General features: G+C 58.9%; 1 protein-coding gene across 10 annotated transcripts in view; it reads left to right on the forward strand.

Annotated features, from left to right (window-relative positions):
- Window positions 1-22,621, forward strand: part of HDAC7 (histone deacetylase 7) — a 76,011-nt gene that overhangs the window by 22,301 nt on the left and 31,089 nt on the right. For 2 of the 10 annotated variants that reach the window (XM_040539354.1, XM_040539364.1), the window contains exon 1: window positions 117-604. The exons of 4 other annotated variants lie outside the window; for them this stretch is intronic. In XM_040539354.1, the coding sequence (XP_040395288.1) occupies window positions 580-604 (25 nt within the window). In that variant the 5' untranslated portion in view covers window positions 117-579. Of the gene's footprint in view, window positions 1-116; window positions 605-7,120; window positions 7,274-13,807; window positions 14,288-21,630; window positions 22,139-22,621 lie in introns of those variants that run through there. 4 more of the 10 variants (XM_040539360.1, XM_040539350.1, XM_040539359.1 and 1 more) reach the window with 4 other exon arrangements.

Raw genomic sequence — 22,621 nt, forward strand, 5'->3', positions numbered from 1 at the left:
AAGGGTATATTAAGAAGAAAAAGAGAGAGGTGGATTGGGCAGTGCCTTGCTTTGCAGGGAGCGTGCAGTGAGGTGCCCACTGGGCTGCCTCTGTGCTTGCACAACTCCCGGGGTGAGGAGCAGTGGTGAGGAAGGGGCTTGAAATGGGAGGTGAGGATTTGGCAGGCGGCTGCAGGGCAGAGAGCAAAGCCAACAATTATTGCATTTGCTGCCGGAGTCAGGAGAGGGCGTGCGGCGCAGGGCTGCGGCTGTTTGCTACAGAAATATTTAGTCAACTCACAGGCTGTTTCGAAAGCTAAATTGAGAGCTGCTCCGGCTCCTTCCCCAGCCCATTGTTGTGGTTTTACAATCACATTTTCCTGTTTTTAAAACAAATGTTTTTCTCTCCCCCGGGGCTGTACGAAAGACCCACGAGAGCAGCAGGGGAAGCTGGCGGCCGGGATGCCAGCGGGGCCGGGCTGAGCACGCATCGCCCCTCTCCTCTAATTGCCGCTCGCTTTGCGCAACGCCGCCAACAACGGGAGGGCAGAAGTGTGGCTGTTCTAAGACGATGGTTCCTCTTTGCCGTGCTGCGGTTTCATGCTCAGCAGAAGGACGGCTGAAGGTATTTTAGTAGGTTTTATTCAAGGAGTGTCTATTTAAAACTAACCTCCGGGCTGCCAAGCGAGTGTCATTGTTCAGTTAAAAGAGCAGGCGGAACACGGGGCCGGTGGGGACGTGGTTTGGCCATGCACTGCCCCACGGGGCTGCTGGGGGTTTGGGTGGCTGGGGTGCTGGGGGACCCCCGAGGGTCCTCAGATCCCGAGCCCTGGCTGAGACGGTGTAGAGGATCGGACCCTGCAGCATCCGTAACGGTGCTGCCAGGCAAGGGTCTGTGGAGGAGAAAAACGATTTATTTTACGGGCACCTAGTTCCTGTATGCACCTAGTCTGTGTTTTGCATTTAAATGTGAATACTTTGACATTCACTGAATGGAAGTAGAGGGGTTTAATTCTGAGTGGGGTCACCATCACCTGCGCTCAGCTGCGCCTGGGATTTTTCAGCCAGGGTGCAACTGGGGACAAAACTGCGCCACCACCAGAGGGTTGACGCTGGGCTAACTGGCCTGCTCAGCCCCTGCTCTGGCCCTGCTGCCTTCACTCGCACAATAAGACCCTGAGATACGAAGGACGAAGCTCTTCAGCACCCGGGCTGCATCCTGACCGCCCCATCGCTGCAGCCCTGTTTACCCAAGGTGCTGCTCGGAGCCTCCGCTCCTGCCCAGCTGAGCGTTGCCCAATTTGGGGCGTGAGTTGCTGCCGCCATACATCAGCAAATAAAAAGGCATCGAGCCTTCTTGTGCTCAAGTCAGCAACTTGCCCGCCACCCACCCGCTTGCTGGGTCAGCCTGAGCAGCAGCTGGCAGGCTCAGCAGGTTGGCCTCAAACTGTCCCCAGCCTCCCAAATTCTGTCTCGGGCAGAGGAATAATTGGGAGGGAAAAAAAAAAAGGTGAAAGGTTTGAGACGGAGAGGTTGGGCTGGGAGGAGTGTTTTAATCCTTGCTCGTGCACCAAGAAGAGATGTGCAGGCTCCTTGCTGCGTTTGCAGGCTGCAGGGCTCTCCGGTGCTGCTGGCACGAGGCCGGACTCGAGGCCAGAAGGAGGCAGGGCTTCAGGTGGGATCTGAGGAAGCGGAGCAGGTTTCCATTTCAATTGCATCTCCAAAAAATCTACCAGTGCCGCGGTGTGCTACCTTGGGTGTCGTTAGCTGTGCCCTGCTCTTGGTTCGATGGGGCTGTTGCAGGTGCAGGGGCAGCTTTATCTCCTCCGGTGGGTAGTGATGTCCCTGCTTGGGTTTGTAGGGGGAAGATAAAAGCATGCTTGGAGCAGACGGCGTGTCCTGGAGCATTAGCAGATCTGCAGCTCCTGAGCAGGAGCAGACAGTGATTTTTAGCATCTTACAGCGTGACTAAAGCAGCCTTCTGCCAGATTGCGAGCTCCTGTTACAGCCCAGAGAGGCCAAAATTTACCTAAACCAAGCACAACCCCATTTTCTCCTGTTAAGCAGGAGAAACCTTCAATTTTTCTCAATTTCTTATCCCAGCCACGGGGATTCAACCGGTCCCTGGTGGGCGCTGGTGGCGGGTGCCCCAAATAGCACCAGGTTAGCAAGAGATCCCCAGCTTGCACGCGGCCCTGCAGGTGCCAGCAGCAGCCAGGCATTTGCCTGGTCTCTCCACACCCCATGGAAACACAGGGGTGCTGCTGGTTCCCAGGGCTCTGCCGAGGAGAGCCCTGTGCCAGCAGAAAGCTGGCCGCAGCCCAGGTTCCCAGCCCAGCACCGTAAAACGGGGTGGGTCGGGGCGCCGGGCGCACGTCACAGGACGCTGTGCTCCAGCGAGTGTTCTCTCGGCTGATCCAAAGCCCCCGTCATCCGCTCGCTGCAGCCGCCACCTCCTGATTTTGGAGGCATCCCCGCTTGCAGCGGGCACGGAGGCTGAAGGTGTGGGAAGGGGAGCGCTGCAGCCCCTACAGCCCTCCGGGACACCCCCCGGCTGAAAGCGGGGCTGCCCGTGGTCCCGATGCTGATCCTCAGTGCTGTTTTACACCCCTTGGTTTCCCCACCTCTGCTCCCCCATGCACGGCTCCGTGTGCTCATCCCCACGGCTCCTGCTGCGCCCCCAGCCCTGGGGACGTTCCCAGCTTTATCCTCGCCTTTTCCAGCGTGCTGAGCCCGGTCGCATCCAGCTGCTCAGCTCAGTGGGGAGCCACCACCATCGCCCACCCTCCTCCAGGACCTTCTTCAGGCTCTGGGTGCCTGCAGGCGAAGAGCTGGGGCGAGCCCAGACAGCGGCTTCGGCTCCTTCGTTGGCAGGCAGAGGGTTGCACAACACGTGGGGTGAAGCACGTTCATCTCCTCCGATGAAAATAGCTCGGTTCTTTCACAACTGGCAGCGGGTCCTGCACAGGTCCCCCTGCCTGGCCGCAGCAGAAAGCCCTGGCCTCTCTGGCAGTGGTCTCCAAGGGAGGAGAGATGTAAGAAAGGGAAGTGGTGCCTGCTTTCCAGGCTAAAAATACCGCCCGTGCTTCCAAAATAATCTTGGTTGAGCGATTGCCATTAACCCTGTGCTCCGGGGCTGCCAGCTGGTTGGGTTCTCCAGTAACTCCGGTCTGAGCTCTGGTCTTACCCCACACCTGGGTGGAGGGAGGTCTCGGTGGGACCCTTCTGCTGCTGGAGGTGGGTTGTGCTCCTCGGCCGCAGGTAATTTCTGCACGAGGTTGGACCAGGAGAAGGCAGGCTTGGACGTGGGAAGGGGACGGGAGTCCTGGTTGCTCCTCACTGCCCTCCTCTGCTCGCTGAAGCGTCTGAAGAAGCAGGGCTGAGAGCTGGGGGAGCAGTTTGCTCAGAAACCCCAGCAGCAGCAGCTTCAGCCCTCTGCATTTTCAAAATGCAAACATGGAAAAAAAAAAAAAATCACAAATTTCAAAGCCAAATTCAAAGACCTCTAAAACTCCTGATTTTTTTCCAGCCCACCCCAAACCTGACCTTTCTGTTTGGGCTGTTGATCTGGAAGAGAAAAGCACCAGCTCGCTCCGAGGCAGGTTCCCGTCGCGTTACACCTGAAGCTGGAGCCATGTGCAGGACCGAAGGGACGGATCCTGCTCAGGAAGACCCCAGGCTGCTTTTCCCCCTGCTCCTGAGCCTTTGGGAAGGATGAATTTAGGGGAATTTAGGGCACTGCACAGCAGAAAGGGCTAGAAGGGGAGAATGAAACCCTTTTTCCTGCTGCTGCTGAACTTAAACCATAAAGAAAGGTCCCAATAAATCGCACTTCTGATTGGCTTCCCTGAGTGATATGCAAATTTATGCAGAGTGGGGCTTGCTGGGACTTCCATCGTGAAGTTATTGGGCGTTCTCAGAATGAGCTGTTAGTCATAAAAACGTTGCAGTGGCAATTTTGGTGTCATTTGGGGCTCGGGGGGCACGTTACCATGCTCTGCAGGCTGCGTGGGGTGGGAACAGGGTGGACCCGAAACGCAGAGCACCCGGCTTAGCAGCTGGGTGCTGTCTGAGGGTCATGCATCTCCTCAGAGGGACTTTTCCCAAGCATTTCCAAGGTAAAACTGTAAATAAATGAACTTTCAAAAGTTTGGAAATGACCGGGAAGAAAAAGCCAATCAAGAAGAAACCCAGCATCAACGAGAGGGGAAAGGGAAAGCCCCAGAGGTGAGATTCACTGTGAACAGCTGCAGCTTGAGCCTCCCAGCTTCAGAGCGCACCGAAAATAACTGCTCGCTAACTGGGGCTTACAACTGGGTGCCAGCCTGCATGTGCGCATGCATGCTTGATATGTAACTTCCCATATTCTGTTCTGGTATCATGAAAGTGAACAAAATAGCTCAGCAAAAAACACAGCCACTGCCCACCCGTGTTTCGGTGTTTACCTCGCTGCACCTGCACCGCTTGACCTCTGGAGGTGCGGAGCTGTGCAGCTGAGCCGTGGGCCCCTCCAGGTCTCCTCGCTCTGGGATGAGGCAGGGCTTTGCTGTGCATCTGAAGAGATTTCTTCTTTGGAAAAGAGAAGTGTAATTCCGTGGTCAGAGAATCCCCCCCTGCTTCGGATTTCCTGGAAATGCAGCTGTCCTCTCGCAAAGGAGCCGCGCCAAATAACTGCCATCGTGGGCTGCTCCCCGGGGCGATGCCTTTGAAGGGGATTTGAAGCCCCTGAGCACCACCTCCTTGGGTCTGAATGTGGCTGTTTTCCTTCCCTTGAGACCCTGGGGTCCCAGCCGGTGCTGCGTGGGGATGGTCCCGCTGCCCTGCCCTCTGCTCATCCCATTCTTGCCCCGCTGGGTTTGGGAACGGGCACGGCAGAGCGAGGCGAAGGAATGGCACTGCCAGTCCCTAGGAAGCGCTCGGAGAAAGGTGTGTCTTCAGCCTGCAGTTTGATGCAATTTGGGAGCTTTACTCAGGGCTATGCGGAAGCGCCTATCTCCATCAGGGTTTGCAATCCTCTCCCCAGGTTGGGGCCTCCTGCCAGCACGTCTGCAGTCCCTTTTCTCGGTGGCTTGGGCGTTCACCCAGGATGGAGGGGACTTGGGGTCGGCTTTGGCCTCTAGCCACAAGTCTTTGAACCATATTCCCTCCTGTCTTGTGTCTTTCCAACAAGCTGGCTGAGGGATTGCTGGAGCAAGCTGCTCACGTTCCCTCCTGTTGAAGCAGGTCTGCCTATATAAAATAATAACATATTTATTGGCTATGAGGTAATGCAACTCCCTCCTTCTGGGACAGAAGGAACTCCCAGTGCTCCCAGGAGTGGGCAACCCGGATTTTTCTCTGATGGTTATTGCAATTCCAGCGGAGCTGCTGAGATGATCAGCGTTGAGAGCATGGGGCCTACAAGAAGAGGTGAGGGGATGGTGAGCATCCATGCTGGATGCTTGAAAGACAGCCTAAATATTTATAGACGTGGAGTTTTAGAGCACCTGAGAATACTGCTCCGAAAAGAAGTATCTGGCTCAACTTCAAGCAAAGAGCTGCTATGCTGGTTGAATTTATGGCAGACTGCAATCTGCATAATATTCTGGATTAATATCGTTCCATTTTCAAAGAGAAAATGCTTAAGACAGTGATATAAATAGCAACAGAAAAGGCTGGCGAGCTTCATGGCTCTTTCCTGCTCGCACATCCCGTATCTTTCTGGAGCCACCCTTACTTGACCAGACGGATGCGTCAAATCCAATCAATGCGAGTGCTTGAAGGGAGGCGTTGCTGGTGACCGAGTCCCGAGGGAAGCGGGCAGGAAATGGCACCAATCTGCCACAGCCAGCCCTGCGTGCTCTGCGCTGCCGCTGCCACGCAGCTCTCCCCTGCAGACTTTGATGGATTTCAGATTTTGCAAGGAAATCTGCGGCGAAGACTCTTTTTCCAAAACTAATTAAGTGAGCCGGGCTCAGGGTCCAGCTGCAAGAGATTTTAAATGTGCAATACCTAGTTTTTCCTCCTTAAATGTGCCTGTGGATTGTACCAGGCTCTCTCTAGCAAAGAACAGCATCCTGCAGGTTTGGGAAGCAAGATAAAAAGCTGCAGTTACAGCAAAGCTTCTTAACGAAGAGCTCTTGCTGCAAGAGGCGAGTTTCTTAAGTTCCTGCATTTAACCAACCTGACCCTTAAATTTTCTGTATCTGGCACTTATAAGCTGTTGTGGAGGTGCTATCGATTCTTGCTGATCTTAGGGGGATCTGTCTGGTAGGACTAAAGGCGTTACGGTTGGTGGGGAGGAGCTGCTGAACCCGCGGAGGTTAAATTTGGCGAGCACCCCTCTGCCGCCTTCTCCACGACGTCGAGAAAAGCCGAGAGGCGTTCAGAGAGCACTGAGGCAGCCTCCATTTGAAGCCGGCACACAAACCTCAGCACCACATCACGTGTCCAAACAAAACCCAGCTCCAAACGCAGCCGTCACAGCTGCCACCTGCAAACGCTTTTAAGCGTTTTGGTGGCGGGGCTGTGGCGGGAGCCCTCCATCGCCGTTTCTCGGGGTGTGGATGATGTTTTTCGTTCTGTTTGTCCGGCACTGGCTTGTTCCCCCCTGCCTCGAGCATCAGGTGCCGAGGAGGAGCAGTGGGTGCTGCAGGGGGACTGCGGTCCTGGAGGGCTCTTTGGAACGAGGGCTGGTGGTGACACGGGGACCAGGATGAGGGCAAAGCCACGGGGGTCCCGGCATCCACCCCCCCAAAACCCATTTGTGCAGCAGGTGCTGGCAGGGGGGGGGCTTTGCACACAAACCCCGGCTTGTTCTGAAGTGCACAAACCCCATTTCGCCTTGAACCGACCCTAAAAAGCGCAACCCCTTGTGGTACACCCCTTTTTTGTCCCCACGCCCACGATCCCCTCCCCTTTGCGCGGACCTCGCTTCCCAGAGGCACAGAGCCCACCTTCGCCCCACTCAGGACCCCCGGGGGGGGTGGGCACCCGAGACCTCGAGACCCTCGAGGGGGACCCGAGGCCTCGGAGCCCGGCCCCACAACCGCCCCCCGACCCCCTGAGGGTGGGTTCAAAGCCTCGGGGCCCGGCTCGGCTCGGCCCGGCCCTGCGGGCGGCGCCATTAAGCGCAGCGCGGCCGCGGGGCGGCGCCGCCCTCAGACAAAGCGGCGTGGGCCGGGCCGAGCCGAGGCGGGCCGGGCCGTGCCGGGTCCCGGTCCCTCAGAGCTCCGAGCTCCGAGCCATGGCTCCCCGGCTCGGACGGGCTCGGACGGCCCGGCCTCGCCTTTGTCCCCGCATGGCCCCGCCTGAGGTAAGGTACCGAGGATGGGGGGAACCGGGACGGAGCCGCCGCCGGCCGGGGTCTGTGGCGGGCAGGGCTCCGGTAACGGGGGAGGGGGGGGGAGCGGCTGCCGTTTTGGGGAGCCCCCTGGGGTGATGGGGGGCCGTGTGGGTGAGGCTGGGGGTGTTGGGGCTCCGCTCCCCCCTTATTGCTGGGAGTTCCCTTGTATTGCTAGGGATTGGTCCCGGGGGTGCTGGGGGTCCCCCCGTATTGCTGGGGGTCTCCCTGTATTGCTAGGGGCTGGCCCTGGGGTGTTGGGGTCCCCTGTATTGCTGAGGCCAGGGGCTGGCCCCGTATTGCTGGGGGTCCCCCCGTGTTGCTGGGGTTTCCCCCATAGTGCTAGGGATTGGCTCTGGGGGTCCCCCTGTATTGCTCGGGGTCCCCCTGTATTGCTGGGGACTGGCCCTAGGGGTACTGGGGTCCCCTGTATTGCTGAGACTGGGGGTCCCCTGTGTTGCTGGGGGTCCCCTCGTATCGCTACGGATCGGCCCAGGGGGTGCTGGGGTCCCCTGCTCTGCTGCTGGTCCTTGGGGAGATGCTGCCCGTGCTCTCAGCCCTCGCTGTCGCAGCACCTGGATGCTCCCGGCCGGAGCGAGGAGCCCGGGGAGATGTCAGGGGACGGTGGCTTGGGGATCGGCAGAGGAGACGGGGTGAATGTCTGTGTGGGCAGCTCAGCGGGGCCGGGCTGTGGGTGAAAGCAGCTCCTCGGGCAGAACGGGGTCCCCAGAGACATGGGAGAGCGCGTGCTTGGCTGTGGTGAACTGGAGGCTGGCTGCAGGGAGGGTTTTGTTCGGATCCTGATGCCTTTCCCTGCTGCAGGGCAGCTGGTGCTTCCAGGCGGCGAGGTTTTAAGGGACGGGGGGTAGCTGTGCCGGTTTGCATCGTTGTTGGGTCTGTTTAATGAAATGACATCTCTCTTTCCTGCCTGAATACCTTGTTCAGAAAGGATGGGAGCAGCTGCCCTGGAAAAAGAGTTGTTGATACCCTGAGTAGCCCAGCTTCGTCTCGAGCCAGCACAACCCACAGACCAGCAAGTCGTCCAGTGTTTGCTCTCTGCTGGCAGTCCCCTCGTTCCACAAAAGCAGAGCTTCCCACACCTTTTTCCATGGTGAAGGTATTATCAGGGGTTTGGGCACGTTAGGAGGCTCTGCTGAGTAATGGGTTGGTTGGAGGCTCCTGCAGAGGTGGTGGTGAGATGCACACTCAGGCTTGGCTGGCTCAGCAGCGTGTGTGCAGGAGGGAAGAGCTGTCACTCGTAGGAGAGGACGGGGAACAAATGGCCTCAGGACTTTCCCTGTGTCTAGTCTAGAAGCTAGTCCCAGCTCCTGGCAGAGCTGTTTTCTTTGGGAGGGTGGGTTCTGCTCTGTGAGGGTCTGGTCGGACACCTCTGAGCAGGTGTCTGCAGAGCATTTCAGCCCGGACATGGCAGTGGGAGATCTCTGGTGCTTCCTGGTTTGCACCGAGGATTTCAGCACCTCCTACTTAGCTGCCTGATGTGAGCAGGAAGTAGGAGCGTGAAAATGGCAGCAAAAGTGCTTGCAGCAAGGCTGGAAGCTCCGAAGGTGCAGATGTGAGACGGTGATGAGGTTAGAGCTGCCCTGACCAGGGTCCTAAGCCTTTTTGATGTATAGTTTGGGAACAGACACGTGAAAATGTTAGGGCTGGTCTGTGCAAGCATGTGGTCTTACCCTGGGGCAGCATGGCACGAGGGTGAAGGTGCTGTGCAGGTGCACGTGAGGGCGACTTTTCCTGCAGTTCATTAAACTGCATAGCTGCATCCTGCCTGGACAGAAAGCCCTGCAGCAGTGATGGTGTCCAGCTCGGGGTCTGCGTTGTGTTTTGAGGCAGGTGACTCAAGGGATGCGAGCGGCGGCGCCCATGGCTTTGGGATGCGTGGCAGAAGCTGAGCACAGTTCTCCCACCTTGTGGCCCTGAGGCAGAAACAACTCTTGGGAGGCTGAAAGCCAGTGCTGCAAAGCCTGCACCATTTAGAAACTGTTCAAAGAAAAATAATGTCTGAAAATGTTAGTAGTGAGGAGGCTTTGTGTTGGGAGTCTTTGCAAATCAGACTTTTAGGTGTTTTTTTTTTTGGTTCAAGTAGTGGATGAAATGGTAGAGCATTGCAGGAGATCCTGCAATCATGCATTTAACAGCTGGGGCCTTGGGGAGGGGAAAAAAGCACAAACACAAACAATTGTGTTGTCAGTGCTCTCAAATTAGGCAGCTCCTGCATCGTCACCTGGCTCTGGCAGGGGTTTGTACGAATCTCTTTGCTTTGACTTGAGTCTGAGCCAGGTTTCTTGAAGGTTCAGGCTTCGAGACCTTAGTTTACCTCTTGATCTTCATCCAGCCCCCTCCAGCTGTAGCAGGCCCCTGCTTCGTCCCCTGCAGCCAGCCCTGGCCGTGGGGGACAGGGAGAGGCCGGGTAGGTGATTCAGTCCTGCGAGCTGTTGCATTGAGTCCTTCCCGAGGTCTGTGTCTCATTATCTTGCTATGCTCCCCGAAGGCAAGAATGCATCCTTCCCCGATTCAGGCTTTGCCGGCTTCCCATTAGCTGCTTCTTTGCTGACTTTTTGTGTCGTTAGTAAAATGGGGCTGATGACTGATGGCCAAGGAAGCGTGTCCTGGCCCTGCTGAGTCTGGCTGCAGCTGGGTGGGCTCGTGTCAAACTTGAGCGGCCCTCTGTGACTGAGGCTTTGAGAGCCCTGCTCGGTCCAGCTCCCGCCCGCTCTCTGCCATGCTGCCCTAAAAATACTGCAGAAAGCCCTGCAGCTTGCAGCCCCGCTGAGCTGCTGCGATGTTTTTCTACCCCCGTGGGTGCCTGCAGTGAGCGTGGTTTGTGCCTGACCACCCCAGTCCTGCCTCCTGCTACAGCTGCTTGGTCAACTCGCCTTCCCCTGAGGAGCAGGGCTGGGTGCATGGGGTCTTAGGGGCAATTTTCGTGCTTAGAGAAGATCCAAGTTAGGGCATCTGCTGTGTGATGTGGCGCGGGGCTTTCGAGTGGGTGGACAGCATTCGGGAGACTGGTAGGGCTGAGCGTCAATCGCTAATGCCCCTAATGGTAACTTTTAGCAGAAAACCACGGCTCTCGTTACGCCGAGCCGAGGATGTTTAGGAGAGCAGCGCTGTCCTGCAGAATGTATGCAAAGGATTTGTTTTCTTTCTGTGCCTCGAAGAGCCTCGTCTTCCTTTGAAACCGTCTTCCAGATATAGCAGCTGTTGCTAGCGCTGAATGAGCCTGGGCTGCGTTTCGGCAGCCTCTGCGTGTCGTGCAGGATTCGGTCGCTGGCATTTGAGTTTAGCCAGAGCAAGCGAAGCTGGTACGCTTGGGTGGCTTTGTCCCAGTTGTCAAACTATAAATAGTAAATGGAGCCCAAGCGTTTGCCGGCCTGACTTTGGAAACTTCCCAGGCTCACCTCGGAGGAGGAATTCATGCCGGGGCACATCAGCCCTTGGCAGAGAGGGGCTGGAGGCGGCGGGCGCGCAGCGTGATGCGCCAGTACCCGTCAGCGAGCTGATGAGGTGGCAGAGTCAGTCCGAGTGCCTGCGTCCCTGTCACCGGGTCCTTCTTGGGCAATATTTGAGGATGTTGAGGAAAGAGCCTCGAGTCAGTGCCAGAGAGCTCTTCGGCAGGAAGGGGAGCTTCTGAGCGAGGGTGGCTGCGGAGCTCCTGCGGACGTGCTGGAGCGGGACAGCAGCTCACCCGTCACGTCTCCCTGCTCGTCCTCCCTCCTCCTAAAAGCTCGCTCCGTCCGTCCTCAAAGCTCCGTGCCGTGGACGGTGCTCTCGGTTTCTCGGTGCCGTGATAAACTCCGGGATCGCAGAGGTGTCTCCGAGGCCGCAGTCTCGGTGGCTGGCTGGCTTTCTGCACCTTCCCGCGGCGACAAACCCCGTGGCTCTCCGGCGGCTACTTGAAGCTTCATCCCATGAGCTGTTTGTATCTGGCACACGCCAGCGAGAGAATTAGCTCTTCCACGGGGCTGCCTTGCACAGTTGGATCAAAATACTGCTCGCAGCAGCGCAAAACAAAGACTGCTGCTGCTCTGGCACGCCGTCGCGCTCGCCCCGTGGCCTCTCTGTGCCGCCGGAGGTGACAGTGGGTGCTGCAGGGTGCTGGGATGGGGCCGCGGGTGCTGGCGAGGGGAGCGGGATGTGGGAGCTGGGTCAGAGCTTGCTGGAGCTCTCCTGAAGCAGTACCTCAAAACCAAGAGCCAAACCTTTGCTTGTTTTAGGAATGACTCAGTGGATGCTGTCGGGAGTTAAACGAGCAGGTAGGGCTTCCCGGTGCGCTTGGGCTTCCTGACAAGATCGCTTTTACTCGTTCTTTGGGTTGTGTTAGGTGACTGTGGCCTTCTTGTCCGCTTTGCCTCTCTTATTCCCTCTCTCCACCTTCCCTTCTACTCAAGCACGTGCCGTTCTCCCACAGCTGCCCCTTGGAAAGGAAAACTTTCATCCCGGGTCCTGTTTGCGTTCGAGTCCCGTGGCTGGGAAGGTGCCTGCGGAGCACCCTGGGGCCCTGCGGGTGCTGCGGGGCTCAGCTCAGCCGCTGGAAGCAGGGCACCGGGCGGCTGCTGCTGCAAGGAGCCGGGGTGCGGTGCTGGCAGCCCTTCTGGGGGATATTCCTGAGCCTTCACAGGAGGGGAAATCTCTTACGCAAGGCAGGGGAAAAGCAGAGCGGTGTTGGTGCTGAGGCTGCTTTTTCAAAAGCCGCTCTTGCGTAAGAGCGAAGCCTTGGGCGGCACAGAAAATGTGGAGAACGTCAGTTCCTCGCCAGGGCTGGAGACGGGATCGCTTTCTGAATTTCTTCCTTCATGTGGATCCAAAACTTCAAGGGTTATGCAAATCCTGCAGGTTCACCGGCAGTTTGATGCACTTAGGTTGCAGAGGATGTTTCCGTGCGTAGCCCGGGGGTGCAGCTGCCAAGTGAAGAGCCTCCACTCTTCCTGCCGTCGACTCCTTCCTAGATCTAGCTGCCTTAAGCAACACTTAAGAGGCTGGTGGAAGCACAGGCTTTGCAGTATCGTCTTCGGGGCGAGAATATTCACAGCAGAGAGGTCGTGGGGAGGTGTCTCTGCTCCCTGGGCAGCCCAGGGTGGATGGGAAGCATCATTCTGCTTGCTCGCAGGCTTTGCTGCATCCTTTCCGCTGCCTTTGTGGGCTCACCCTGCCTCCTCTGGCCTTGCTGCCCTTGTCCCGGTGACTGCTGCGTGACTCCTTGCTGTCCCAGGGCTGCTGAGGATGGAGGATCAGCTATTTCTACGGAGCACGAGGATCGGGAACCTCTGCCCCGAGAGCAGGGGCTCACCTCCAGGTTTCTGCTCTGGCGCTGGTGCTGAGCTTTGCGGTGTGGTCGGCGTGCCAACTGCTTCAGCCCGGGAGCTGCCCCGCTTCTTCGTGGCTCAGGGATGCATCCAAGCCCCCCGTTTTGGGGTTTTTCCGGGTGGCCGCAGCCCTGTGGCTGTCACCTGCTGGACCGGGGCCGGCGGTGGCGAGCGGAGAGGACGGGACGGCTCGCGCCGCCGTGGTAATTGAACTGCGGCGTTAAGCAAATCGGTGGCTTGGGAGCTTTATTCAGAGCGCTCGGCCTCTTCGAACCCCTGATTCAATGCGGGCGGTTTGACAGAGGCCTTGATAAGCAGCTGCTGGCTGGCCGAGGGCTGGAATCGGAGGTGTGCGCTCCCAGCGCCCCGCGGAGGGTTTGGAGGCTGTTCGCACAACAGGCGAAGCCGCTGGGTTTGGGGAATTCACTTATTTAGCACCGCAGGCTCTGTCAGTCCCGGCTTGCGACTTCTTCCCGTCCAAAAACCGGGAGAAAATATTTCTGGGGTTTGAGTTAAGCCAGCAGAGCCTCGTGCCGTGCCAGCAAGGGTTCCTAATGCACCGGCGGGGTGGACGTGCTGGGAGGTAGCAGGGCGCCGCTGCGGGGACCGGTTTCAGGTGGCGGGCTCGGTTTCCAGAAACCGTAGCTTGTGTGTTTGTTTTCCCAGTATCTACGGGTTGAAATCAAATACCCTCGGAGCATTGCCATTTAAATTTCCCTACATTAATCTTAATGGTGGTTGCTAACCGAGACCAGATCTTTCCGAAACACATCTGGCGACCGGGCGCGATCGCAAACTCTCCCTTCTAAGCGTGGGGAGAGCTGCAAGGCTCAGTTTGGGGTTAGAAAGCGCCGAGAAGGGGCTGAGCAGCTCCTGGGGGTGCCCCGAGCATCGCCGAGCCGCAAGTACCACCGCCGGACCCCCTTTTGGCAGCACGGGCTGGCGCGGAGGTGGCCGGGGGGGGCTCATCCCGCTGTCCGCTTTGCCTCAAAAGCACGCGCGGCGGCTCTACCTCGGCTTACCCGAATCTTTCTCGGTGAGGTGAGAGTTGTTGTGCAGTTTCCTCTTTATATCCTCTTATGTCACGCCGCCCCGCCGGCTGAGCGCGCTGAAAATAGCTGCCAATCCCTGTCGGTTTCACTTCAAGGTCTCTATTCTTAGCTTGCTGGTTAGCTGAGCAAGCCGCCTTACTCAGTAGTCATGAGTTCAAGGACCGAAGGGTAAAGAATAGCGAAGCCGGGCCATGCGGGAGCTTTGTTTGCGTTTCATGGCGGCTCGGAAGGACCGGCTCGGGCCGAGCCCTCCCCAGCGGCCGCGGCCCCGTGTGCTCAAAGAGAGCCGCGCGTACGGGAGCGGGGAATAAAAGTCGCCGGCGCCGGTGCGTCCTCGGGAGGAGGCAGGCGGCTGGGAGCCGGGATGACTCAGTGAGCGCGAGTTTGTCGAGTGGCGTGTTGCTGCTGGCTCGTCGGTAAGCGAGCTCTATCAGATGCGTCTTGCTGCTGCCCCGATGACCAGATACGTGCGTGGCAGGAGCGAAGCAGAAGTGAATGTGGGATGCGGAGCGGCGGCTTCCCGGGAGCGGAACTAGCTGGATGTTCTCAGAGTAAGAGCCGGGCGCTGAGGCTGAGGATATCTGCCGTGCTGGTGATGTTCAGCCCGTCCTGTAAGTGCCTTTCCCATCCCTGGGGGGGATTTTTTTTCTTCCTTGCAAGGCTCCGAATCCTGACCCGGGGTGGGCCGGCCGAAGGCGCGCCCGGGAGCATCCCGCTGTGTGTTACGCGGGGCTGAGCCGAAGCTCGGATCCCGCTGGATCCCTGCGGGAGGTCTGCGGGTGCCGGGGCAGCAAAAAGGCTTTGCTGCTTTGACCCCAGGATCCCAGCCTGGTGCCTACGTGGGAGCTTTCCGCAGCCCTGTGGCTGCAGGAGGGGATGGTGTCGGCCCCAGTTGCACCAGCAAGCACCGGGCAGGCTCCTCTCATCCTCTCCTCTCCTCTCCTCTCCTCTCCTCTCCTCTCCTCTCCTCTCCTCTCCTCTGCCATGCCTGCCTGCTTTGTTTGCTCACCCACGAGCTCTTGCTTAAATCTGAAGGTGCTGCCTAAATGGGTGCAGAGCCCGAGGGACCCCTCGTTAGTCCTTCGGCAGGGCTTGCCTGTTTTAGAGATCTCGTGTCGGGAGAGATCTCGTTTTCCAGGCTCCGTTTAAATCCCTTTAACCCTTCCAAGCTGCTGCTGAAGCTGCCCGGTGCCGGCTCTGCTGGGGCACGGAGCAGCATCCGGCCCCCGGGGCATCGATGGCACGGGAGGACGGCGCCTGCCCGGGGCCAAAGCTGCCGGCCCGGCTTTCTCCACGCGCCCGAGCTCGCCGAGGCTCCCTCCGTGGGGCTGCTGCGTACCGAGCTCGCATCCTGCCTCCGCTGCGGGTGACGGTCACGTGCAGGCGAGGCCTTTGTCCTGTGCCTGGCTGCTTTTTTGAAAACTTATTTTTAGGTGCTTTCTGGCTTCCTCTTCCTCCTGCGCTGCGCTGCGCTCCCTCTTTCTAGCTCCCTCTTCGAGGATCGCTTTTCTGAACAATCGGTTCCTCCTTAAAGCCGTTTTTGCAGGCCTTTTGTCCGGGCTTGGGAGCTGTCCCAGTTTAGCATTAGCAGCTGCTGGCTCCTTCTGGGTAAGCAAGAACAAATAAAGGTTTCGAGTGAATGAATCATTTGAGCCTTATCTGTCTTGGGAAGCCGGGGCAGCTGTGCAACTGCTGCAGGAGCCTGCCTGGAGGGCACGGAGGCTCCTCATTGAGGAACTTCTCCTCCAGTGGCCGGTGCTTAATGGGTTCGGTGCTTAATGGGGTGCTTAATGGGTTCGCCCTGCTGCCCTGGGCCTTGGCGAATTCCTCTGCGGGCTTCTGAGCTTTCCCCCACGCTTGGTTATGAAGCACGACTCCGGATTAACTCCCTTTCCGCGCTGGTTTTCCTACAGTTCCCGAGGAAATCCAGCCCGTAGGACGCTTCGAGTGGTTAAATCCCATGTGAAAGCGGGGGCTGGTGGCTGCAGAGCGTGGTGCTGGGCCGGGCAGGGATGCTCCTGGAGGACGGGCGGCGTCTTTGTTGCAGAGGTGGCGCCTGGGCTGCTGCTGTCCTCGGGGCTCCCCAGCCGAGCGGCAGCGCTGCGGGAGCTGTGGCGTGGCTGTGCCGGTTCAAAAGGCAGGATTCGGAGATAAGCGGCGTTGGTTTAATCCCAGAAATGTGGGAGAAGGGAGGGGAGCAGCAGATAAGCCTTGGGCTCGTGCCTGCAAAGTTTTCCTCTGGCCCTAAGGTGGGGACTTGGTGTTTTGCTGAGCTCAATGGGACGGTGTTTTCTCGCCTTCCTCCCGCCGGCCCCGTCTTCTGGCACACCAGATTAGGCTGGGTTTCTCCTCTTGCCCTGCCTGACTGTCACAAAGGGCTCGCCAACAGCACTGGAGTGGCTGGGATGATCCAGCAGGCTTCGATACGCCACCGCAGCGGTGGCAAGCTCCTGGGAGCTGCTTGAAATTCCCCCCCCCCCTTTTTTTTTTTTTTTTTTAAAACAAAACAAAACCCTCCGGGTTGTCACATCCCACACCCGGCGCCGTGTCCCGGGACGGGGGGACGGGGTGCATTGGTGCTTCGGTCCTGCAGGACTCCTTGGTGCTCCCCGGAGCTGGCCTTGCCCTCGAGCGGCGATGGCCGCGGCTCTGGGAGGAGGCTCGTGCTCCTGGTGCCCCGGCGCAGGGAAAGCAAACAGGGCTTGTACAACCCTTACGGAGCTGGGGCCGGAACCTGCTTTTCTTGTATGACAGAGCAGGTCTCAGCTGCTCGGCCTCCTTGGAGCAAGTGTACTCAGGGAGGGCTTGGCTTTTCTGCCTATACCCGATTTTTGAGCTGGTAGGTGGATGGGGTACAAGTCCCCGCTGGATTTGTCACTGTGAAGCTGTTGGCTGTACCGTGAGAACCCGTGCCTGGCCGTGTGCTGGCTGTGACCCTGTACCTCGTCAGCTGGATGCTCCCGGATTGAATCTTGATCGTAATTCACCTGGAACAACCCCCACGTCGTCCCTCCTCCACCTTCAAGGCTCTGCCGTTGCCGGAGGTGGGTGCAGGCACCGCAGTCCTGCCGAGCCCTGGCGTCCCCAAATGGCTAAATCCCACCTGAAAAGTCCAAGGATGAAAACAGTAGGTTTGGGGTTTGGCTTAGCCACGTGGATCCGTGGGGTCGAGCCACGTCTTGGCCGTCCGGATGAAGAGCAGAGCTGGCCCTTGGGCTGGGGGCGAGGGGCCGGGGCCGGGGGCTGTCGCAGGTGAGCTGTCACGCCAGCACTTTTGGAGACGCAGCACCTTGGCTGTGTTTTCTGGCTTCGAAGCGCCGTGGTTGCTCTCCCCGGTGCTTGCACGGCAGGGGTTCCTGCGTGCCGCTGGGGTTTTGATGCCCGTTTAATACCTGCTGGAGGAGGAAGGAGGACGGGGGGCACTCCGGTTGCAGCCCAGTCCTATGAGGTGTCCTGGGAGCGCAGCTCTTGCTGTCCCGCCTCGGCCCCTGCAGCTGCCTACGAACTCAGCGGTGTCGCCTTGCTGAAAGACCCCTGGCTGTGGGGTCCCCGACCTGCTCCTGTGCTCCCATCTCCAGCTCCCCTGGCAGCTGGTGGTGGAGACCGAGGAGAACTTGGCTTTGAAGGCTGTGTCTGCTCGGTGTGGGTGAAGCGGAGCAGCAGCAAGTCTCACGATGCTGCGGTGCCTGCTTTTCTGATGCCCCCGTGTCCGTGCCCTGCTCTCCAAAGGGCATCCTCCATCCCCGCTCTGAGAAATGCTCCTTGCGGGGCCCGACTCTTCTGAAAGGCTCCGCGCTGTTCGGAGGGAGATAAGGGTAGGGGTTAAGGCAAAAAAATTAAGAGAATTTCCTGCTGCTGGAGATGGAGGCTGGATAACGCTGATTTAGAGCTTTGACTCCCATCTGCAGCCTCCCCGTGCTCCCAGGGGAAGCTGCCCTGGTTCCCAGCCTCGTGCCCACTGGCAGGGTCAGTGCCTCGCTGGCTCCACAGCGGGTTTGTGCACTCAGATCCACGGTTCTCGGTCCTTCTCCTGCACGTAGAGCAGCGTGGTTCGCAGGTACGTGTTGCTGCGGAGATGCCGCATCCTCCCGCGGCGGGACGGGGCCCGGCAGCCCAGACACCCCGTCCGGCGTGGCCAGGCTCAGCGGTGAGACGCTGGTATGCGAGATGTAAACTCAATACCAAAGTTTAGATTACAGCCCTGCGAAAAACATCAGCTCCCCTAAATGGAGCCCAGATGGTGGCGGAAGCCGTGCAGCGCGCGGAAGCGGCGAGCTGGTGGAGGAGGAATGGCAGGGACCGAGCGAGCCGAGGGATGGGGCCGAGGGTTGGGGCGGGGGGAGAGAGGGAAGAGGTAGGGTTACAGCCCCGACCGCCTGCAGCAAGGGTCAGCCAGGAGCCCGGGCTGCTTAATCCCCTTCTCCCCCTCACCAGCAGCTCCGGACAAGGAATGTCTGCAGGGTTGCATCAGTGTCAATGCAGCGTTTCCAAAGCTGAGGTTTCCCACAGCCCATGGCAGCTGAACTTGCGGGCGTTGAGAGGCCGAGGGCTCTCGGGCGAATTAGAGGGGAGCGGGCAGATCTGAGGCAGCGACTGCCCAAACTGCTCGCTCGGGAGCTCTGCCAGAAGAGGAGGCTCGGGGCTTCCCGGCTGCGGCAGGTTCAGCGCCGCGGAGCCCGGGGACGGAGCCGCTCGGGTAAGAAGCGCGCGGACGCGGGCTCGGGCTGCGGGGAGGCTGAACGTGACTCAATATCCTGGCGTGGTGAAGAAAGGCAACGTCCCAAGGGCTGTCCGGGAGGCTTGGAGCAGACCTGCCCGGGGTTTCGGAGAGGAATGGAGCGATGGGGAAGCAGCGGGGCGATGGGGGATGACGGGGCGCAGCCCGAAGCTGGGCGCCGCTAAGCCAAGCAGTGCCAGCATGCGTGGAGACGGGAGTGGAGGCCTTCAAAAATGATGCTGCGGGGATGGGACAGCAAATCAGGCCCTTCCTGCGTGGACAGGGCAGGTGGTGGCTCGGGGTGGCTGCAGGGAGAGCCCCTCTCTGCGCTGGGACCGGTCCGGCGGTGAGGATGTGCTGGGTGGTGTGGAGCAGGGTCCCCATCTTCAGGGTGTTTGAGCAGCGTTAGGAATGGCCGAGTTATTTGTCCCCTCTGCGAACTGGAGTGCTGGGGTGGTGATGAGAGAGGAGACATTTATGGGAAAAAACAGGGTTCTTTGGGGTTATTCTGTCAACAGCTGTGGGGAGACCCTGAGTGTATCCAGATGGGATCGGCGCTCTTCAGTTAGGATCCTGCCATCCTTTCTCCCTGCTCCATCCCTCCCACACCTCCCTCCCTTGTTGAAGCCGCCGTAGTTTTCTTTGCCACGCACTTCGGTGGTAGAAGAGGACTGGGGCTGAGCTGGGGAGGAGCAGGAACCCCAGCACCGGCGCCCGCAGCGGCGCTGACACCGAGCCGCGGGGCGCGCACGTGGCGTTTGCCTTGGAGGAAGCCCACATCCCTCGAGATAACAGTATGTGCAGGAGAAACACACCCCTCCTCTCGGAGATAAGTTTGTGTGCAGACACAGCCCGAAGATAAACACCCAGGAAGGCAAACATCCAAGTCGTACACCTGTATGGGCGCGGAGCACCTGTACGCACCCTCTGTGCGCAGCCTCCTGGGTGCACCCGGGCTGGGCTTCGGTGCTCGCCAAGCCTGCTTTTGCCCTAGAGAAACACTTATAGGGCCGAGCTGTGCCCCCGAAATCTGGAGATGCTCAAGGAGAGACCCGGCTGAGGTTTGTTCTCGCTGGGTTCAGCTGCCTGCAGCTTTCAAAGATGCTTGGAGCAACGTGGGCACGCCGGGGCCGGAGCGCAGCCCGGGCTGGGAACCAGCTTCTGGGGGTGCCCTTGGCTCCTCCTGTTGCATTTGGAGGATTTGGGCCTTTGAGCTGAAATCCTGCAGAAGAAAGGTCTCTGGACGCGTGTCGGTTTGTGTTGAAGCACGCTTTGCGTGGCTGGAAGATGCCGTCTGTCGTCTTTAGGCTGCGGGTTCACTTTTCCGGTAGCTTTTGGGTAGCTTCAGCGCGCGGCTCGGAGTCTTCAAGCTCTCGGGAATGGCAGGAAGGGCTTTTGGTAAGCTCCTCGTTTGTCAGCGGTTGTGAAATTGGCACCGATTAAACCGTCGCTGGCACGGCCTCGCCGCAGCGCGAATGCTTTTGTGGGGGATTTCGACACGAGCTTTGCTGTTAGGATGCCCGTGATGGGGTTGGTGCTGCTGAAATGTCCGCTCTGGCAGATGCATCCCAGCTGCAGCCAGTGGATTTGGATCCTACCCTGCCGTCAGGCTCCCGGGGTTTTATTTTTCAGGGCTGACTGGGAAACGGCGCGGGCACCATCACGTATAGCTCAGGTCAAAAAAGGGGGCTGAGGAATTCTGGCGCAGGTCAGCCCTACGTGCGCGTCTCAGAGGCTGTCTCTGCATTCGTTCTGAGCCTCCCAGTGGAAGTGAAGCGGCAGAATGACAGCTGAGGCCGGGAAAAGCTCTGGATTGCTGCAAGCTGCCCTGCTGTAGGAGCAGGGGAGCGGTGGGCCGATAGCTGCAGATGCCTCCCAGCTGCGTGTGACTTGTGCAATGGCCCAGCTGCGGTTTGTGGGGCACCCTGAAGGACAAGGTGGCAGGTGCCAATACCCCTCTGCTCGTCTCCAGGAGGGTTAACGGATGCAGGGAAAGGTACTCCAGAAGGAGCCCCCTGGCCCCCCGACCTGCCATGCTGATCGCAGGGGGGCTGGAGACACGCTTTGGCACCCCGGTCGCACCTCTGTGTGCTCGCTCCGATTGAAAATAAATCACCGACAGCGGGTTGGAACCACGCAGGGGTGGTGGTTCTGCCTCTCATCTGTCACCAGGAGGGCTTGCTGCAATGCAACCTCGGCTGGGAGGCGAGCAGCAACCTGAGGAGCCCTGTACGGACAGGTAGGAGCCTTAAGGAGCCGGGCAGCCGGCTACCACCTCCGTGCTTCTCGTTAGCTTTGTAAATACCGCGGCTGGGTCCTTCCTCGGGAGCATGAACCAGACCAGGAACACGATGCCGGTGGTTTGTGGCTGCGAAGTGCTCCCGATGTGGCTGCTACGGAGCAGAAAAGACGTGCCTGCAGCTTGGCTCTGCTCTGCCTGCTTCGCGGGACCGTGTGTGCTTCCTGCTGGTTTAGTAGTTGTGGATCAACAGCATCCGTACCCGTCAGCACGAGCTGAGATGTCAGGAGAGGTGGTGCTGGTCCTTACGGGGCAATGCCACGGTGACTCTGGGTCCTCGAAAATCCCTGAGCAGGATCGAAGGCTGCGCTGAGTCCGTGCTTCGTGAGTGATGCCAGGGCTGGGCCACCGGGGAGGCGTAGGGAGGTGCCATCGCCTCGGGAGCTCCAGACTCGAGCATTGTCTACTTCAGAAAGGGCCGAGGCTTGTTGGAAGAGCCTCACACCAACAAAAACGGAGTATTTGCTTTGAAGGAAGGGACGGTGCTGGAGCTTGGAGTCAAAAGGAGCCTCAAGGTATCAAAACAAAGGGGCCGAAGCGGTGGGGACAGAGGCCAGCTTGCAATTTGGGTGCTGGCCCTGTCCCTCTGCAGTGAACCGTCCTAGCAGCGCCGCGTCTGATCTCTCCTTGTGTCAAATCACAGCAAAAAGGAGGCCCTGGAGAACGGCCTGGAGCCCCGCTCCTTCCCTGTCTGGAGAGCTCCAAGTCTCCCCGCGGTTCCCGTCTCTTTTCCCGGCTGCTTTTCTGCTCGTGCCTTGAGGTGTTTGGCACGGCGATGGCAGCGAGCCCTTGAAAGCTCCATCGAGCTCAAGGAACTGGAAGGATTTGTATTTATTTATTTATTTTTGGTCTCGGTGGGACTTTGCCGGATGTCTCGCTGGGTCTAGCTTGCTCCCGAGTCGCTTTGCTGCCTGGGCGGAGGCTCGCTGCCTCCTGCAGGAGCCCAGACGGGGTGATGGCCTGCGACAGCGATGGGAACGAGTGATAGCGCTTGGCTGCTTCCCTGCTGGAGAGGCTGGGGCGCTGGCACGCCGGGGCCGTTTCACACCACGCAGACGTGTCTGGGACAATTCGCCAAGCGAGCCAAGAAGGTGGAGGGCGTGTGCGCCGAGAAGCCTGGGAGGGACGCGGGGTGTAGGACGGGGTGCTGGCACATCTGGAGGTGGGACAGAGGAGCTTGCAGAAGGATTTGTGGGCTGGGTCTGGTCTGAGCTCGGGCGTGTGCTGGATCCGCACAGATCTGCGTGTCCTCCCTCTCGCTGCCTTATCTGCTGGCTTGCCGGGGGAGGCCTCCCAGCACTGCTGCCTGCCCGAGGACATCCTTGCAAAACCCAGCAGCTCTCCCCTCCGTCTTCCTCTCTGCTCGGCAGCTCTTGGGCATCGCTGACCATGGGAGCGAGAGCTGAGGCTTTGCCGGAGCCGACCCTGCTGATGCTGAGAGCCCAGGTTAGAGGAGAGGTGACCGGCTGCGTGCTGCTGGTCGCTCTTGTTGCGTGTTCAGCGTTAGGATAAAAGATGCTCCGGTTGGAGAGAGAGGGGTGTCCCAAATACAGATCTCACAGCAGGCTCTGGAACGAGCGAAGCTCCATAAGTGGTATCTCATTACAAAACCTGGTGGTTTCATTTTGTCGGAATATCTAAATTAATTGCAGAAAAGCTACGGCTTGCGTGGAGTTGATGCAAGGGTTTGGTCGCGGGCGAATAGTTTCCAGTCGATTTGGGCGTTGTGTTGGCATTTGACACGTTTTTCAAGAGCCTTGATGGAAGAGTGTGCTGGGATTGCCTTGGCTGGGGGGTGTCCCCCGTGGGCAACCTTCAAGGGTGCGGGGCTGAGGGCGTCTCGGTGTGGTGGGGCTTGCAGCTCCTCTGCCTGGCAGCGACAAAGAAAGGGGTTAGGGGCTTTATGGCAGGGAATACGAATCAAAACCC

This window comes from Cygnus olor, chromosome 29 (genome assembly GCF_009769625.2).
Source record: "Cygnus olor isolate bCygOlo1 chromosome 29, bCygOlo1.pri.v2, whole genome shotgun sequence".
Lineage (NCBI taxonomy): Eukaryota > Metazoa > Chordata > Aves > Anseriformes > Anatidae > Cygnus > Cygnus olor.